This window comes from Crinia signifera, chromosome 19 (assembly GCF_055691185.1).
Source record: "Crinia signifera chromosome 19, ASM5569118v1, whole genome shotgun sequence".
NCBI lineage: Eukaryota > Metazoa > Chordata > Amphibia > Anura > Myobatrachidae > Crinia > Crinia signifera.
The window spans coordinates 18003598-18024750 of NC_139226.1; the positions used below are offsets into that span (position 1 = coordinate 18003598).

At 43.8% G+C, this 21153-nt stretch overlaps 1 protein-coding gene across 1 annotated transcript in view; it reads left to right on the forward strand.

Annotated features, from left to right (window-relative positions):
- The first annotated feature begins 607 nt into the window (after positions 1-607).
- LOC146041452 (phospholipase A2 inhibitor gamma subunit B-like) overlaps positions 608-21153 on the forward strand; it is a 28925-nt gene continuing 8379 nt past the window's right edge. Inside the window, exons 1-4 of the mRNA XM_083161430.1 lie at positions 608-754; positions 11550-11655; positions 15914-16030; positions 18893-19045. Coding sequence (XP_083017556.1) covers positions 608-754; positions 11550-11655; positions 15914-16030; positions 18893-19045 — 523 coding nt within the window. The remainder of the gene's footprint in view (positions 755-11549; positions 11656-15913; positions 16031-18892; positions 19046-21153) is intronic.

The window sequence follows — 21153 nt, forward strand, 5'->3', positions numbered from 1 at the left end:
CGAATTCGCGGCAAAAAACGCGATTTTTAAATGTGCGATTTGGTGCGATTTTTTTTTTTAGTCTAAAAAAACGCACCCTATTACATTTCGCCCGTTATGCCACACAGTAGTGCATCTTATACACATCATTTTGCTGTATTCCACAAAGGCCAATGGAAGGAGGAACTGCTGCAGCTGGGCATGCACAACAGTCCTCCCCCAATGAAGGTGGCCTTTTTCGTTATCGGTCGTACTTTTGGGCACTTTTTTTTTTTTTCTTTCTTTCATTTTAATATTTCAATAAATATCTACTGTCTACTATTAAGCAAGCTGAAAGTTTTTAAAGTAGATTTCAATAGTTCTCTTATTTAACCTCAGAATTATTTCTACATCTGTGTCCTTTCTCATGTAATGTTCCCTATTTCACAAACCTGCATCTTCTTGTGCTACTAATAATGGAAAATGTTGGCTTCCGGTTCCGGCTTCATGAAGTGAGGCAGCCTAACCACTGAGCTCCGGGAGCGATCCGACTAATCTCAGCATTTTAAGGCACCTTGTGCTTCCAGACACCCCCGGCACCCTCACCCGCACGGCCGTGCGGTACATGGAGAAATCACTAGCTCCGACGATGCCCAGCAAGCCCCTGAAGCCTCTCTCACAGCGGCTGGAGAAGAGACGAGCAGAAACAAATATGGCATCCGGCACCAATACGCCGCCCTCATCCCCAGCGTCTAAGAAGGCCGCAGCCAGCTCCACGCTCTCTGACAAACCTCAGGTACGCAGATCTCTGGACTCTCCCCTAACATATACAGACATGGTGGAGACATGGTGGAGGCTATCACAACCACTGTGGGACCGCTTCTCTCCAAGGCAGTTATGGACATAACTACGCAGCTACAACAGCTGACCCACAGGGTAGGGGAGGCAGAGCAACATATTGGGAGCATATCGCACAATCTGGCAAACGCCCAAACTGACATCATTAAGCTGCAAAAGGAAAACTTCCACTTACTAAACAAGTTAGATAATATCGAGAACAGGTCTCGGAGAAATAATATAAGAATCGTTGGTATACCTGAGTCAGTGAAAGATCAAGCTCTTTTGCACTTCGCTAAAGTGACCCTCCCCTCTATTCTAGGCATCACAGAGCAATGTTCAGATCTTGTCATTAAGAGAATACATAGGGTGGGCCCTATTAAGGAATTTGATAAAAGGCCGCGTGTGGTTATTTTTAAGTGCTTAAATTATTTGCACAAACTTGCCTTCTGGACTGCATCCAGGAAAATAAGACCCATCATGTGGGAGACCCACAAGTTAATTTTGTTCCAAGACTTCTCTGTGGAACTCACTAGGGCGACGAAAGCATTCTCAGCTATTTGTACAAAGCTTGTGCATGACAAGAAAAAATTTGCACTACTTTATCCTGCGAGGCTTTGCATTTACAGTGGGGACACCTTCTATGATTTCTCAGATGCTAGAGATGCTGAAGCCTATTAAAGAGAACGCGACTGTGAGGAATCACATGACATCACAGACACCTGAACAGCTTTGGCCAGGATTGATAGTTGCAGATTGGATGAGGACTAGCTTTGCTGCAATCCCATTCCTTACAGTATTAAGGTTTTCTTTAAGTCTCAGCTACTGTCAAGAATTCAGAACTTGATATTTTGGTTTAGCATCCTGTAAAGTGCTGGTTACTCCACATAGGCGTGTTAAAGGTTTTCGCCTATAGGGTATTATAAATTCCTCATTGTTAATATCTTGTAGTTGTTTACGATTTGGAGGCCTTCGAAGGCTCTGAGGTCAGACCTCGCACTTGGGTGTTTTCCTTCTTGCTATCTATTGAAATACCGGGTTATATTGTTATAATCTTACTAGTTAGAGATTAGAATGCATCTATAGAGGTGGTCAGAAGTATATATACTTCATTATGTTTGTACTGCTCTGATTAAAATATATGCCGTCCTAGTAATTATAATAATAAGAAATGAATAGTAAAAAGTAAAATATATATATATATATCTGTTTAAATATAAAAAGAAAAAAAAATTATAAAAGAAAAAATATAAAAAAAAAAGTAAAGTAATAAAAAGTAAAATTTGACTGATAATAAAAAGGGGTGTCAAGACTAAGACCCCTGTTAACGGTCGCTCCCGGACCACCATGTTCCTTAATATCGTTACCTATATACTACTTTATCCTTTTGGATACATAGTTTATGTTTCTGCTTTACACTACTTATTGCTTACTGCTCTACATATATCTCCTGAAGTCATTCCTTCCAATGACTTACCCTTTCTGGTTAGTGTGTTTTTGTTCCCGAATACTGTGCTATTGGTTTTACTCTATCTCTTTCCCGCACCCCCTCCCAATCCGGTCCAGGTATCTATATGATATGCAAAAATTGTCTAGAGTGTCACTCTCATTGATACTTGATTTTTCTCATCATCCATTATGGTCCCCTTAATATATCATTTTGGTTCCCTAAATGTTGGAGGTATCCACTCCCCATCTAAGAGGCGGAAGATACTCCAATATTTACAGATACAGAAGCTAGATATAGCATTTCTTCAAGAAACGCACCTAGATTTAAAGGAATCCCTTAAACTCAACCTATTTGGGTGGGAAGTTCTGGCAACCTCCACATATAACTCCAAATCAAGAGGAGTGGTTATAATAGCCAGGAAATCACTTCAACTCACTCCTTTAAACATATACAATGACCCAGAAGGTCGAATAGTATGTGTAACAATTTCTTTATCCAACATGTCATTCAGACTATGCAATGTATATGCCCCCAATACTTATAATAGAACCTTCTTTAAGAACCTGCTTACTTTGCTTCGCCCTTATGCTACTGACAACCTCATCATCTGTGGAGATTTCAATCTGATCTCATCAATTTATCTAGATCGCTCCCAACCTCCCCTTAGAACCATCCACCTCCCCAAGTTAGGTGTCCCTTCTTTCATACAACAATTACAGGCGGTAGACATATGGAGAGCTATGCATCCTATAGATAAGGAATTCTCTTGTCTCTCGGCAGCTCATGCCACGTTATCCAGGATTGACTACACGATTGCATCCACACACTTGCTGCCAAAAATTTGTGATTCTAACATCGAGATAATAGCTGTCTCGGATCACGCCTCAATATGGTTTTCTATCAGGCTCAACCCCCCAATAACGTCCAGTAGACTCTGGCGCTTTCCTGCTAACCTATCCTCATCCCCGCAATTCAGATCTATGTTAAACATTACTTGGCAAGAATACTCTTATTAACAATTCCACATGCAGGGTAGACAACCCGACCCTCTTTTGGCAATCAGCCAAGGCGGTCCTCAGGGGAGCTGTCATTTCCTATGAAACCTCCACTAGACGTAAACATGCACTCTCTTACCTGGCCATGCAGGTGGCTTTATCTAACGCTTACACTATTTTTAAACAAAACCCTTCCCCTACCACTAAAACCGCTTATGTAAATGCTAAGACTCAATTCGATGATATCCTTCAATCTATGAGCGATAAACATTTGTTTGCAGTAGATTATCGTTTTTATACACATGGTAATAAAACTGGGAAATTACTGACTAACCTGCTAAGAGGCTCTCGTCCTCCTATGTTAGTTCACCCTCTCAGATCAGAAGATGGTTCTTATACTAATGATCCTAAATCTATAGCTAAACTAATGTCCACCTTTTATGAGAATTTATATTCCGTCCCAGATAACCTTATAGACACCCCAAATGACCCAACATACCCCCTGCCAGCCCAGTCTTTTTATGAAAATTACCTGGCACAGGAACAAATTCCCCAGGTATCGGCTTCAGCTGCCTCCAAACTATTAACCCCGATCTCCTCAGAGGAAATAACTAAGGTGATATCCCATATGAAACCTTTAAAAGCCCCGGGACCGGATGGTTTTACAATAGAATTCTATAAAATCATTCTTCCACATATCACTGATAGTTCTCTCAGTGATTTAACACCTTTCAAATTCACCCCCTCCCTCCTGCAATATGATTTTGGCCCTCGACGCTGAGAAAGCCTTTGATATGATTTTATGGCCCCACTTATTCCACACACTTTTATTATTCGGCTTTCCTCCTCTCTTTATTTCAATTATCCGAGCTATGTATGCAGGATCCACTTCTCAGGTACACTGCAATAACCACCTCTCTGAGCCCTTCGCCATAGCCAGAGGCACTAGACAGGGATGTCCGTTATCCCCACTTCTTTTTACGATCGCTATAGGGAGCCTCTGGCTGTGGCGATTCGCAGACATCCGGACATTAGAGGCATACAAATCAGAGACTCTATCCTAAAAGTTTCATTGTTTGCCGATGATATGTTGCTGTTTATCTCGGAACCAGATACAAGTGTGCCTGAGATAATGGAACTCATACATATCTTCGGGGGAGTATCGGGTTATAAAATAAATACTGACAAATCTGAATTGATGCCCTTGACCCCTTTCTCATCTACTCCTCTTAATTCTCAGATTTTCTCCTCTTTTAAATTAGTCAAAGACAAGATCAAATACTTAGGAATATATATTCCAGTTCACCTTCCTAATTTATATCAATTAAATTTCTCTCCTGCTCTCACTAAAATAACCGCTTCGATAAACAACTGGTTAGACTTACCGCTCTCACTACTTGGTCGCTGCGGTCAAAAGTATTCTGTTTCCTAAGATATTTTATGTAATACAGATGCTACCTATACAATTAAGCAGTAAGGACTTATTCTTATTCAATAAGCTTGTCACCAGATTTATATGGGCTGGTAAGAGACCTAGGCTCCCGTTGAACAAGCTACAACTTTCCAGACTTAAAGGAGGTCAGAAATTACCAAATTTAGAAGCCTTTACTATTGCAGTTTTCATTAGATATATTAGTGATTGGCTATTAGATACATCAAGATATACAAGTGCAAACTTAGATCGCTCCCTTTTTTATCCATACTCGCCCTCAGGTCTCTTGCATTCCAAAAAATCTGAAATCCCCTCCGAAATTTACCGTAACATTCTATTTCAAGACACATACTTAACGTGGATCTCACTTAACAAGAAATTAAAACGAGATTTTCGTAGCTCTCCATATGTCTCCCGTCTGGGGAAACTCCGCCCTCCGCCTTCCCTCCTTCTTTAACTAACGCTTTGTTCCACACTTGGAAGGAGAAGGGATTATCTAGTGTGTCCAAGGTTTTTGATCCTGGGGGAAAAGTGTATATTCTCTGAGCTCCAAACATTATATGATATCCCCTCCAAACAGTTTTACATGTATTTACAACTCCGGCATTATGCTACTTCCTTAAACAAATTGGGTAAAATTCACGATTCCTCTGATGTGTTGCTCGCACTTCTAAAGAAATTGTCTATTTTGCCATATCATACTAGAGACATTTACCCTCATTTAACGGATATAGGTGCGGACTTGTTGTGGTCTAACATTGTTGCTAAGTGGAACGGAATAGGTGTTGCTGGATACGAGGAAAAGGCTCTGTCTAGGACTTATAACTTGGCGTTTAAGCACAACAAATCTGCTTACTATCAAGAAGTTCATATTCGCTTCCCACACCGAGCATACATCTCTCCATCCCAAAGAAAACACTGGGTCAAAGACGAGACAGGGACATGCAAAAAGTGCCATCACTCTGATGCCTCATTTGATCATTGCGTATGGGTTTGTGGTAAAATCAAACGATTTTGGAACAAACTATCCTCCTATATAAATACCCTACTCCAAATCCATAAGCCTCTGGATATCTACAATGTTGTCTTCTTAAACTTTGACTCGTGGAACCTGTCTGCAAGTGCCAGCACCTCTGTGCCCTTACTTACTAAGATCATCGCCATTTCAAAAAAGCTTATCCTGATACACTGGACTGACACCTCACCTCCATCCTTAAATGAAGTAGTGCAGAAGCTCCTACAACTTCTTCTATTGGAAAAGAGGTCGATCCCAGCCCACAACATTGATAACGGAGCCCTGAAATTCATCAACACGTGGGAATGGTTCATCAAATCGTTACCTTCATCCTCCCAGCTGGACATCTTGAAATCATTCTCTAACTTCTCGTGGTTTGCAGGCAGGTTCACCTCGTACCCAGCACCTCAGTAAAATTTAGCCTATCAGATGATCAAGACAACTCAGACACCTCCAACCTCTCTAAGTTACAAGACTGTAACTTTATTTCTGACCAGAGTCACTCTATATATCACACCTGATCTTCACCTCCCTTCATAGACTGTACTTATTGCTTATTATATTCTAGCTACACATCTTTGAAAATGCAAACTATGTATGAAAGGAATATAGACTATAATTTCCTGGACCCCCCCCCCCCCCTCCTCAGTATCCCCAACCTTACATCCCCCTCTCTTCTCCCCCTTCCTTCCCTCCCTCTCTTCCCTATCTTTATTTCTATTTACGTAGTCTCATAATATATGTTCTTAAAATGTTAAATAGTAAGCTGTGGCCACAAGAGGCCTTAATGTCTCTCTTAACTTCCACAAGAAGCGTTTGTCATACTGATGCTAGGCTTGTATAACTTATCGATCTCTTATTCCTATGTAAAGTCACAACTAATTCTGATATTCTTGATCTCTTCTCTCATGTCATGCCTTTTTTTAAAAAACTCAATAAAAATTATTTGAAAAAAAAAATAAAAAAAAAATAATGGAAAATGTTTATCATTGTGGAAAGCTAATGGGACTTTACCCTCTGATTGCAGATACAGTATTATTATGCCATAGGTAATCCTGACGGAGATAAGAGTATTGATTACATAGTAGCAATTCTCCGGGTGGCATTAGCAGTGAACAAGCCTTAGGCAGAATGTGTGTAATGCATATGTAGAATCACAGCCATTGTCGGGTTTGTATCAGTTAATATGTAAAGTTAGAAATTCCGTGGTTCATTTAATAAGTGTCACAACCTTACTGCTGATAATGTGTGTGTGTGTAAATTTGTGTGTGTTTGTATACTGTAGGTTTAATTTCAGATGCGGATGTGCCCTTTAGATCAGGTGGCGTTAAGTTCCTCCCAGTCACCCAGATGCCCCCTTAAATTAAAAGGGGGAAAACAAATATTGGCCCTTATTCTGGTTCACTCGCAAAGGCAAATTCCTTCTTAAATGGACAAAACCATGTGGGTACTTTTCTACGGTGCTGCAGCTGCCCCATGAGGGCCATCGTAAAAGCCTCCCGCATCCATTTGTTGTACAAAACAGCGGCCATTTTTGATATATCCAGTTGTTGCTGACAGTACTCAATGGATGTCAGCTCCTGGGCCCATGAATGTATAAACCGCACCAAAAGTCACAAAGTATAAGCGGCACCCTGGAAACCAGTGGGCCGCTCTCGGGCTCACCTTTAGCCGGCACGCTTTAACATGGCACCGCCACATACTTTCCTTCACAGATAGGCGCATTACATGGCCATTTGCCCAATTCTGCGCCACCGGAAGGAGATTATGGCTTTGAAAGAACTCTATAGCCTCCTCCTCCGTCTGAGGCAACGTAAACCTATTAAGCGATGCAGCCATTCAACTTTCACAAAGTTTTACAGCAGCTCTGAGGGATGCTTCTACTCCTGTCAGAAAATCACCTCAGAATGATTTCTGAGAGGATCTGACAGGGAGCGGGAACCAGCGGTACTGAAATTACATCGCACGCCACTATAACGCGGCATGCGATGCGATTTCACTACGGTACTGAAATTGGGCGCCAAGCTGGGAAACAAGTACCACTATGTGCACTGCAGGTGGGGCAGATGTAACGTGCAGAGAGATTTAGATTTGGGTGAGTTTTTTTTTTTTTTTTTTTTAGTGCAGGGAAAATACTGACTGCTTTATTCTTAATGCCCATACACACTGGGCGACTTTGAGCTGAAAGCCGCTAGCAAGTTTCAGCGGCTTTCAGCTCAAAGCTGCTCAGTGTGTATGGCCTCATCGCCGGGAAAGCCGCTCATCTGCTGCTGTTACCAGCAGATGGTGCCGGGCAGGGGGAAAGCGGCTCAGTGTGTATGCACTGAAGCAGCTTTCCCCTCAAGCGATGATAGCGATCATCGCTGGTCATAATCGCCCAGTGTGTATGGACCTTTTACACTGCAATATAGATCTCACTTTGAAGTAAAACCCCACCCAAATCTAATTCACTCTGCACAAATTTCATCTGCCCCACCTGCAGTGCAGCATGGTTTTGTCCATTTGAGAAGGAATTTGCCTTTGCCGGTAAACCAGAGTAAGGGCCTCTGTGTGATCATTCACCGGTCCAGCAGCAGTAGCCATATTGAGAATACTTTGGATATAGACAATTTTATTTTCATAATAAATCTGTTCTTGAGATGCCACTGTCCGAGAAGATTGTTTATTTGCTGGTGGGTGCTAGAATGAACACTACATCCAACCACCAATCGTGAAGTGTAATTTGGTATGGTCAGAGAGCTAAAGCTGTGTACACATGGTGCAATATCGCTGGCAATATGATCGCTGAGCGACCATATTGCCAGTGATTTGTTTGTGCTGCAGAAATAAATCGCTGAGTGCGCGCTCCCATGTTCAGCCCCGGTACTTACAGTATGTGCCTATGCACATCCTTGCTGGCGGGTCGCCAGAACGTACGCGCTGGCGACCCGCCAGCAGCCTCGCCAGCGAGGAGACTGAGACGCGCGTGCGTCTCACGCGCACGCGCGTCTCAGTCTCCGTCGCTAGCGTGGCGGAAACCCTGTCCGTCTCCGCCTCAGGGAGACGGACGGGGTTAGGGGGGGGTTAGGGGGGATGCGGGCAGGCGGCGGGGACCCCGGGTTACCGCCGGCAAGCCGGCGGGGACCCGGGGAAACGTTTGGAAGCGCCGTCGGAAGGGGGCGCGCGCGCCTCTCGTGCGCGCGCGTCCCCTTCTCACGATCGCCATGGCGCTGGCGGGGGATGGCGGCTGGCGACGCCAGCGCCATCCCCTGCAAAGATGGACCGTGACCCATCTGTATGTATTAGAAAGGTGTCCATTACGTAGTTTGCGTAGTGGTGTATTGAGACTGCCAATACACCACTATGCTGGCTACGCAAACTACGTAACTTACGCAAACTACGTATCCACGTGGGCGTGGAGTTAATTTTATAAAGTGTGGCAAGCGCGGTGAGCCACCGAGCCCGAAGCGTGGCGAGCCCTGAGAGGGAACGCGTATCCGCGTCCCCTCACAGGGCTCACCACGCTTCGGGCTCGGAGATGGTCACTGATGAAAATTGGACACTGAGCAATATATTGCACTCTGTGTACACAGCTAAGGAATGCTGGCAAAGCCTGCTAAAGCTCTTTGATAGTTAACATTAAGATCATGACAACCTAAAACGCTTACTCGAATGCCCTACCCATATGCCTTGAGGCCCCACAATGAGCGTATAGCAAAAATTTGGGTTTTAAATTAATTAAAAATGAACATTAATTCATTTTAAATAATTGAGTTGCTTCGGCCGTGTTTTAATACACTCGTATGCAAAATTTCACGATCTTCAGGCAAATTCAGGACAAAAATATTTATTTTCTTATAGTGTATACCTCCGGTTACACAAAATATTATTTTGTATGTATAGGAGTAAGTCGGGTGGTAGTATAGGAGTGGTTGGCTAGCCGGGTGGTAGTATAGGAGTGGTTGGCTTGCTGGGTGGTAGTATAGGAGAAGTCGGCTAGCCATATGGTAGCATAGGAGCAGCCGGGTGGTAGTATAGGAGTAGTTGGCTAGCCAGATGGTTGCATTGGAGTAGCCGGGTGGTAGTATAGGAGTAGTTGGCTAGCCGGATGGTTGCATAGGAGTAGCCGGGTGGTAGTATAGGAGTAGTTGGCTAGCCGGATGGTTGTATAGGAGTAGTTGGCTAGCCAGATGGTTGCATAGGAGTAGCCGGGTGGTAGTATAGGAGTAGTTGGCTAGCCAGATGGTTGCATAGGAGTAGCCGGGTGGTAGTATAGGAGTAGTTGGCTAGCCGGATGGTTGCATAGGAGCAGCCGGGTGGTAGTATAGGAGTGGTTAGTATAGGAGTGGTAGTATAGGAGTAGTCGGCTTGCTGGGTGGTAGTATAGGAGTAGTCAACTTGCTGGGTGGTAGTATAGGAGTAGTCGGCTAGCCATATGGTAGCATAGGAGCAGCCGGGTGGTCGTATAGGAGTAGTTGGCTAGCCGGATGGTTGCATAGGAGCAGCCGGGTGGTAGTATAGGAGTAGTTGGCTAGCCGGATGGTAGCATAGGAGCAGCTGTGTGGTAGTATAGGAGTAGTTGGCTAGCTGGATGGAAGTATAGGCGTAGTCGGCAAGTCAGATCTGGTAATGGAGCGAGACCATCCACATCCAAGATTTATACATCCGGAAGGTCAGGGCGCTAGCCAGGGCCAAAAATATTTGGAGCAGACAAATGCCAAGGTGGTAATGCAAAAGGAGGGGTCATTATGCTCTAAGCCCACTCATACCCTGGCATTAATAACCTTGACCAAGAATGCTGGAGACTAGGGATAAATGTAGTAATGGTCAATTTTTTCTTGGTGTAAATCGCACATTTGTATTGAAAAAAAAATATATATATTTTTTTATCAATTTTAAAGAAATGTTAAGACATGCCAGTTAGTAAATGTGCTACACAGACCCTTAATTATGGCGTCAATGATGATGATTGATTTAAAATCAAAGTTAAAATTGATAAACGATCCTTCTCGGGAATTAAACCTAATTAAAGGTAAGACTTCCTATAGAATTAGGAAGGGCCATTGTGTTATTGTTAATCATTGAAATGTGCAGTGCTTTACAGAGAATATGTTGGGTCTTTTATCTGTGAATCTCTAACGTTATGTATTCAGCGGCAGGGCCAGAACAGGACAATTTCCCGCATTTGCAATGCAAATTCACGCAAGATTCTCACCGCAAAGTTTTATATTCAGCCCATTGTCCATCATGCAGTTTAATTGATTTAGGATATAGGGGGCGATTCTCTAAGACAGAAATGCGGTAAAAACCCCGTTATCTGGGTTTTTACTGCATTTCTGTATGCTCTAACCCCCCTCCGCATTGGCAGCGCTGCGGAGGGAATTGCCAGCAAAAGCTGGCGATTCCCTGCAGAAGCCTATGGGTTTCTTACCGCAGCGCTGTTTGAGGGATCCGTCACGGATCCCTCCCAGCATGCCCTGCAGCCGGCGCGTCACTCTGCGCATGCGCAGATGGACTCCTGGGTCACAGACCCAGAAGTCCAGTGCCGGCACCGCATCGCAAGGGACAGCTCTTATCGCAAGAGCTGTCCCTTGCGTTAATAACCGCATATGATAGAACATATGCCGTTATCAATAATGCGGCGGCCGGCGAAGGGGGGGGGGGGGGGGGGAACAGGGCTGCGGATGTTACAACATCCCGCCCATAGTCTAAATGTGAATTATGAGTCAGCCAACAAAGTTTTCCAATCAGCAAGAGAGCCATGTTGCAATGGGCACGTACTGTATGTATTTTCCACTACATCCATAATCTCCTGTCTTTATTGCCCTGGTTTCCCCGCCCCATATGTCAATGTATTATAAATATGGGAGTTTCCTAATAAAGATTACCTGTGAGCTGCACAGCCTTACACGGACCCATAACCACTGGGAAATACTGAGGATGAAGTCACTGGGATTTCTGGCTGTCCTCTCCTCACTGATAGCAACAGGTAATGATTCCTACTGCTAAATGCTAACACCTATATGTTATGACTGTAACACTGCTGGTAATGCTATGCTCTGTGATTTCTACACTTTATGGGGGTTATTCTGGTTGATTTGCATTCTTTACGAGTGAACCTAACCCCACCTTGCGAATAGCGGCACGCCGGCCCACCATTCACAAGGCGCGTTCCTTCGCAGTAGCTGCAAATGGATTTTTTTTGCATCGACAACCATTCGCACCATGCAGGGGAACGCCCACATCATTCGATGTTCGTCGATCATCGAATGATGTGGAGCGTGCACGCATATGTAATAGTGGTCTGAGGCACCTTTACATGTGCGTGCACGTTCTGAAGGAAATGGGAGGGCAGCTGACATCCGGTCATGTCGGCAATGTCATGGCCTCATAAGCCCATAAAACGCTGGGTGTTCACATATGCGCAGTAACAAAACATTAGCCCCCGTGCAGTTGCGAACTGACCTGAATAAGGTCCTAAGTGTAGAATTCAATATCTTGTAGTGCCCTCAGTATGCATTATGGTGTGCAAGCAAGAGAGACAGTTAGAAAGTGTGTGTGTGTATATTATGCCCCTAGGGCACACCATTTTTGGCTGCCCCCCCAACCTGTTAAAATTGTTCATTTATTAAGTTAAGTCCTAACTTGGCAAATGGCAGTATACTGTGATAGTAACACTAGCCAGGAGAGGGAGGGGGCGAGAAAGAAGGGTGGGAGGGAGATCTGAGAGGGAGCTGAGAGGGTGGAAGTGCAAAGAGAGCTCAGAGGTATGGAGTGCAGAGAGCGAGATCAGAGGGAGAAAGAGAACTCCCACAACCACAATTCGTGGACCCTCCGCAACCACCACTCCCACGATATGCGGCTCCTTTGAGACCCCCCTCTGGTGAATCACTCCAACCCCCCCCCGTTATTATGCCTTGCTGCCCCTAGGCCCATGCCTCACAGGTCTAATGGGAAATCTTACCCTGATTGCAGGGCCGTAACACTAGGAGGGGCTGGGGGGGTCACGCGCGCTGGAGGGGGGGGTGCGCTCTCAGGTCCGGGGACAGCCAGCGGAGGTCCGGTGACAGGCAGCGGGGTTCCGGGGACTGGTGTAGCCGCTGTAGCGGCAGCTCACTTTGACTCCGTCCGTCTCCTACTAGCGCGGTGGCGGGAAGCGCTGATGACTTTGAAAAGACTTGCCGGACGCTGATTGGCTGAATTCATCAAATGACTGGCTTGCCCTGGGCACTGGAAACCCTAGTTTCGGCCCTGCTGATTGCACCGTCATTGTGTTTTTATACCAAATATCTAAAAGTATGCAAAGTCGTGGGAGCTATCTTTTAGTTAGAAAATGCCCACTACAGGTGTCTGAGGATGCAACATTGAAACCACTGTTTGACCATTGGACATTTTGCGAAATGTGAAATCCTGCTTTAGGGTCCGTAAGATTGGCTTCTGCACAATTGACACTGGCTATTTTGCGGCCGGAAAGAACGTCAATTCACCGGTACTGGAGCAATTGTATAGTTGAGGTGCGCTACCTTTGTTGACTGGTATTAGGCAGTACAACCCGAACGGGGGACAGTATCATCACCGAAATGGGTGGGTAGTCAAGAAAGAAGGGATTGGTTACTTTTTGTGTCTTACGCTGTCGGTTTGTACACTCCAAAGGCAATGCCTTTTTGTTAGTTAAGGTTAAGTGATCTGCACCAATGACACTCATCAACCAAGGTTTAAATCTGTGTACACCTGGTGCGATTTGGGCTATCGATTTTGACTATATATCATGATCGCACAGTGTTTTGCAGCATCCAATTCCGATTACCAGCCAATACCAGGTCCCAATGGCAGGCGATATGGACACTGGCGGCCACGGAATTAGTCTGTGTATCCACAACATTAGAGCAAGGTCTATAACCAATGGAAGCTTTTGTAATGACTTTCACATTTATTAAAGGTATTTTCCACTCCTTGAGACTTATACTCCTTTTGCTAAGGAGCTGAATAAAAGCATTTATCTGTGAAGCATTGAGATGTAAAACCCAGCGATTCTGATCGTATTTATTCCTGGATTTTAAAAGGGCGATGCATTTTCTAGCTGGCTCATACAAGTAAAAGTATTTCCCCTTTTAAATATGGGGCATCCTGTAAATTTAAATAGAAGAGCTGGGTTTTACAATGCAGTGCTTTGTGAATAAATCCCCTGGTCTACTATCTTGGCAAAACAAATGAGCAAAATTGGAATTGGTCTTAAATTTCTCTGTCTAATGGCGTGTACACAAGGTGTGATCGGGACCACATCGGCTGGCAGGAAGGGAAGGAGCGATGCGGCAGGGGAATCAAAATCTATAGTACATATCGCACTGTGTGTACACACCATAAGATTTATGAAAAATAAATACATGCAGTAAAAAATAATTATGTGCGGTGCCCTAAAACTAATCTATTTTTGTGTATTCATTATTTTTGTTCAATTGTGTTTTTTAATTAACTTTGATGTCTGATGATTATACTCAGGGCTATTTTTCAGCAGGCTCCAGCAGGAACTGAGGCCCTTATTCTAGTTCACTCTTTCTGACAAAATATTTCTTAGATGGACAAAACCATGTGCACTGCAGGTGAGGCAGGTGTAAAACCCCACCCAAATCTAATACTCTCTGCAAAAGTAACACCTGCCTCACCTGCAGTGCACATGGTTTTGTCCATCGAAGAAATATTTTGTCAGAGTGAACTAGAATAAGGGCCTCAGTTCCTGCTGGAGCCTGCTGAAAAATAGCCCTGGTTATACTAATACTACCTGATTGCTGGGCAGAACATTTGACCCCTTTTTCACCCACTTGGTCTAACTTGAAAAAAATCCCAGCTTAGTGTGTGGCTGCAAATAACTGTCACAGTTTTCCAGACCACCCAGCAGGTCACATGTTCCAGGTCACTATACAGAGGGAAAGTTCACCAGCTGTAACATTTTTACAAAACCTAATGGTGGTGCTATGTAGATAGCAGGTGGATGTTTTGCCTATAACTCCGTAACAAAGGAATCTTTAACAACGCCAATACTTTTCTGCAAATCTATGAACCAGTACCTTTTTTTAATTTGGTATAGGATATGCCCTGGTCAGACAACCACATGATACAAATAAGTGACCCATAAAAGTAAACCGCATTAGTATATTAATAATATTAAGGCTAACCTCGCCTCTGAGGTGCAGTACCACCACTGACCGCTAGAGGCCACTCTTTGGGACAAAATATTCCTTTATGTGCTAAAAGATGTCATAACAGAAAGTGAAAGCAATTTTTGCAAGGAGACTTCTCTTTTTTAAAAATTGCTGAATATGGAAAGAGGGAGATGTGAATACAGAGATGGGGGGGGGGTGTAGAGTTTGTGGGCTAAAAACTGTCACCACTCAAAGTAAAAATACATTGCAGAAGCTGACATTTTGACTGGCTTTTAAGTAGTTCATATAAATAGATAGATAGATAGATAGCCGTTGTAAGTTGGCGCCCTTTTTTAGACCTTTAGTGCTTGGGTCTATATAGCCTTTTGACAAATTTGAAAGCAATAAAAGTAAAGTCCAAAATTTATAAACATTTATTAAAAAGTCTCTTATTCCACACGACAGTAGTGGTTGTTTCAGACCATAAAAACTTCAGTAGTGTATTTCAGATATTTCACAATAGCAAACAGACGTTCCAACGCCTTTCATCCCTACATGGGACTTCATCGGGGGTTCGCAAAAAGCATCAACATCATTTCCACGGTTTTCTTAAGCTGGATGTGTCCCCAACCAGATGTTTTACACTAGGTCCTTTTAAAATTCTGAGATACACTGTTGCTTTAAGACCTTCTCTTTCAATCAGTATTGAGAACTTTTAATTCTTGTTAGGTTATATCCGCATATAATCGAACGGATAGCTTAGTGGATTGAGTGTGTTTTTGAATATTACTCCACATAATACATCCAATATTAAATCTGTTCCACTTATGGGGATGATTCTGTTAGGTGACATCTGTCAATGTGGACTCAGGTACACTCTATACAGCGTGTTCCGATTGTGGTTCTTACTATCTGTAGACACTCTCATTATGAGGCCAACCCTTTTAGAGGTGTGTGCCAGTGAAAAGGTTATATTTTAATATTAAGTTTATGTTTATTTTTGATAGATCTCTAAAATGTACGGGTCCAGAAATATTCAATTCAATTTTGTAGATGATGATTTGTATGTATAAATGTTAACACTTTAAATTGTATTCTCAATTCCAGGATATTCCATCTCATGTAGCTATTGCTGGCACTTCAGTGACCAGCCCTGCACGTCTCCTCCAGTGGTCTGTCCTGCGGATAATGTCTGTGTCGCTGCGTACACTTACGTTACCACCGGTAAGTCAGTCCCTCTATTAACCGGTGTAACCATTAAACATCAGCTACAGTAGGTTAGTGTAATATATGAGGGAGCTGGTTTATGTCAAAGCCTCTGTATTTCTATGAATGAGACCTCTCATGCTGTGCATCCTGTGGCTCGCGGCTATAACAGTGCGGGAGGAAATGATAACCAATATGCGGAGGGGCAGGGCTCCAATTGTGGTCAGTCACTGAGGGTTTCCCCTCTCCCGTGTACACCCCTGCTTATATTGAGCCTAATTCAGCATGGGTCACTAATCCGAGAAAAAGTAGTTGACTACGTGAAGAAAGCTGCCACCCAATAAGAAAAACCGGCCATCGCAGAATTTTACATGGATCGACGATCGCTAAGAATTCGCAGATCCATTTGCAAATCTCGGAACCTCAAAGAATTCTTTCATCTGGGCAAATGTAAGTAGGTCTGAGTCTTCCTATAATCTGCGACTGAGACCGGCTGGGAGTGGTCAGTCGTGATGTCACAGACGCCTGGGCATGCCTGTGTCTTTCAAACACAACCAGAAACGGCGGCTTCCTGTCAATCAAACCCCAACTACTAGGCAATAGGAATATAGATTTTCAAATTGCATACGCCCATTCACAATGAGATCGATGCGCAGTCGTTTCATAATCGGGCAGATTCTCTAAATGGAAAATTACTGAACAGATACAGGCATACATATCTAAAGCATGGAAGTCCAGGCTGAAAATCTTCTCCAGGAAGACCTCTCCTGTTGGGACATCACCTGTCCCGGCCCATTTAAATTATGAAAGGTTTTTCCTCTTCGCAATTTGATGAAGCAAATGTTAGGGGTACATCCATATTCACGTTTGGTCCTTCCACCATACTAGGCACTTTGGATGCTGGGCATCTCCCAGCATGCAAACAACTGAATTAGGCCCTACACAACTTCTGGTTCAGCGCAGGAGTGAAATATGCATGCGCCTAAAAAATAGGGGGAGTGGCCTTCAAGTGCAATACTCCCGTGAGGCCACACCCCATTTTGCCCACTGTGGGGGCTAGATATGGCCACTACTTTGAGAGCTGCTGGCCATACCCCCAGCCATCTATTCAATGCAGCTCTCCTCCACAGAGGAGCAGGTAGAAGGTGGAACTGGTTGGGATGCAGGACAGTCCCCCCCCCAAAAAAACGGTACTGTACCATGAAAATCGGGACCGTTGGGAGGTATGCCTATATTACCTTCAGGGAACATCCTTAAACATTTATGTAATGGAACATGCAAATAACCCCACCATATCCTAAACTAACTCCAACTACAGTACAATTCTGCCTGTTACCCTGTGCACAGGTTTGTTTCCCCCTTACCAGAGTGTCTGAGATGTAAGCTGTGCACACACAGGCCCTTATTCTGGTTCAAATGCAAGGCTGCGAATTTGGCAGCCTTGCGAGTCCTCCAGATGCTGATGTCAGCTGCCAGCCCCCCGCACCCACGTCATCAGGGAATTTCCATGGTAACGCCCAGATTTTCCATGGGCGAATCACACAGCCCCTTCTCGGTGCATAAATAACTATGCAGTTGCCAAAAATCTGTCCCCCGTATGAATGTGCGGGGGACCGATTCAATCAGAATAACCCCCACAGTCTGCTGGCTAGTGCACAAAGTGATTATGATTGTGTGATTTGGCCATAATCCAAATACACCCAGACGTGCGACCAGTCAAAAGTAGCACCGGGCCATCGAGTAGCACCGTGCAAACGGCTTTACTCAGATGGTCAATGCTGCCGCCATCATGACCGATGGTTGTGATACAGTAGTAAGCCAATGCTGAATCTTTTGATGATAAATGGCCCTGGGTGCAGTCACCATCGATGGTTGCCATTGATGGTGATTCTGCAACCAGCCATTGATAGTCACAAACCATGTGATAGCTAAAACTATTGAAGGTCATCCATTTTTTCTTTAACTGACTGTACCGTGGGCCAATCAGAACATGGGGCGGGTCTTCAGTGTTGGGGTGGAGCTACACTCCGTGTCCCAGCACCTTGGGGAAAAAAATCGGTTCTGCTGATACATCGGCCATAAACCATTGATTATTTTGAATCCTCGAAGGTCATCCCTACTTTGGATCTGCAGGTATTGGCATATTTTAGCACTTTAGCGTTCATCTCGGGATCACGCCCTTTGTTCTTAGAAACAGGCCAGCGGTTCCCAAACTTTTTCGAATCACTTCTCCCTATAGTATCAGAAATTTTGTCGTGGCACCCCCCAAGGCCAAAAATGTTTCTTGGAGCAATTTTACAAAACAATATTAAATGAAGAAAATTGTGTTGATGTCATCCTTAGTGTCAGTTATGTGGTGAGGGACAGGATTTGCTTATGTTTGTCCACATATTTTATGATTGGAAGCCCCCAGCACTGGTTTTGCCGGTTTTACATTGACAATAAATAATTTTTTTATTGGTCCTGGGCCTCCAAACCAGGCACCCTTGCAAGTGTCCGGAGGCACCCCAGGGTACCAAGGCTCTTCATGTCTCTGTCCATGCACTTTGATAGAGCATTAGCGTCCTCTAACAGATCTACTGTAATTTGAGCTCCACTCTCTGGAGTAGGATTTAAAGCACTCCGGAAGCTAGATGCTAGAATGATCTACTGTATATTGGGTCCTCACCCAGGGCTTTTCCTGATCATGGAACTTGCATTTGGACTGGTCAGAACACCACATTTGAGTTCAAGGCCGATGCAAGGTCTCAGGTTTATTTGGATTGTCGTCCATATAGTACATCGATGTTACTATTAAAGATATGTAATAATTAGGTGGTTATTTATGCTGTGAGGACTAACATGAGCACTAAAACAATTATTCTCTCATTTACTGTACAGTGAGTTCCCCCATACCCCAGACACAGTTCTCCGTAGCATGCGGAACGAGGGACGTCTGTAATGTAACTGGAAGTTTGACCTTTATATACGGAAAAATAAGGACGGGAACTTCTTGTTGTGACACAGATAACTGCATCCCACCTATCCCGACATGTAAGTACATAGAGTATTTCTACATTCATACTGTCAACATCAACGTTTTTGCTTATATTAAAAGACTAATAAACACAATAATTAAATTTTTCATATTTGACAAGCAAAAGAAAAATGCACTTGCTCCGTTGTATAAGGTTACATCGTGTGTGTGATTCATGCGTGTGCACTACAGGTGTCCCCTGGAATGCAGCGCAGGCGCCATGTTCCTAGAGACCTGGGCATGCAACATTGGAGAGGAGGGGACCCAATTGGAGCATGCACAGGGGCAAGGCTACCGAGAGGTATGCCGGGCCCCTGCAAAAATTTTGGGGGGTGGTCTAATCACGTGAGGTGTGGCCACCTCACACAATTAGGTCACGCCCAAAATGTTTAGGGGGGTGAAAAAACACTCTAAAGTCGAGGGGGGAGTGTTATGGTCACCCCCTCAGCAGCAGCAGCAGCACCTACCTACAGCATGTGCTGTGCTGACAGCAGGCTCAGCATGAGCTCTAACACTGTCAGTGGGACGCTCATGCTGAGCCTGCCGGGAGAGACGGAGGGGGAAGGGGGGGGCGGGGGCAGAAAAAAACCCCTCGGAGACCCTGCACACGGGGCCCCCTCCTCTCTTAAAGTGCCTCTGTTTTGAATGTAATACATATTTGATTTTTTTTATGTGAAAGTTGCATAATGTGGGTTAGTGGTATGTGCTCAACGGAGAGGTACCGCAGGTCTTTTCTACCTGCTGCAATCAGAATGTACAACTGTCATGGTCTGTAGAGACCTACATGTTCTTAGATTCTAGATTTATATTGTTTGGACTTCTTATCTTATTTGCTATTTTCACCCTTATCTGTACTTGAACCTTGCTGTAACAATTGTAAATTTCTCCATTGTGAGACGAATAAAGGAATTCTATTCTATTCTAGGTGATCTCGGGGAGATTGCTACTCTTCAGTGAGTCTCCTGCAGAATGCAAGGGGGTAGGCAACTATGTGTTCTACTTCATTGGAAGAGAAATGACCTTGTATAGAAACAATGTTTAAGAGCTTTAATGAAATTATTGAGAATGGGAAAACTGCTACTGGGTATATACAGTATAGGAAAAGGTGAAGTAGGCTTGGTGAGTCTAACTTATCCTGACCCTAATACTTCCCTACAGAACTCTGAGCAACAGTGGGTACTTCTCCCTGCTATTGCCTCCTGAGTTCCACGCTAGGAACCTGGAAGTTGCCCTATATCAGTGCTTGGAGTTATATGGTGATCACGAACCCAGGCACCCCTTTAAGTGCGTGCCACGGCACATGGTTTGGGGACCGCTGGAGTTGAGACATCCATAGTACTAATCTAACAGCTTCCAACTTGTTGTGTACATATATGAGCATTGTGCTGTCTTTTTTGGTCTAAAAGGCTCCATTTTATTTATTTTTCTGTAAAACATTATTGTTTTGTACAAACAAAAAACATTATTTAGTATAAAAACGTGATATAGATGGAAATTAAATGAAGAATTCTAAGGTTTTAAAGCAGTGGGTGTAACATATTTTGTGGCGTTAAATTATGACTTCCACATTTAACAAACATCGCTCCAGAAAAAAAGTTTTTTCTGTAAAGAGTTTACGAAGGTAAAACGCGCCACCAAACAGTAGTTAAGGACCGTCCTAGGAAAGTGCTTGGCATATGGACTAAAATCCGAAATCTAAGACAGCTGCTCCCGGGACCTGATCGGATTCAAAACTGAAGATAATGGAAGACCGAAAACAGTCATTAAACCAAATCAATGAACAAATTGCGATATTTGGAAAATCACTTGTCCGATTAAAAGACCAGGTAGATCACAATAACCTTCTGAAACCAACTAACAACAAAATAGGCCAAATGGACTAAACCGAGATATGGGGGTTTCATAAGGATGTGGTAGAAAATTGCATAATGTTGGAAAAGAAGAATGAAAGAAGAACAATATGACAAATCTCAGACAAGAAAAAAGAAACCACTTCTTTCAAACAACAAAGACCACCACAATATAACAAACAAAGAGGGTGGAAACCGTTATTTAACAAAATAAACTAATTATCAGGAACAGCAAAATCCCTAAAACTTGTGAAACTCATTTATTTTAGAAAAAC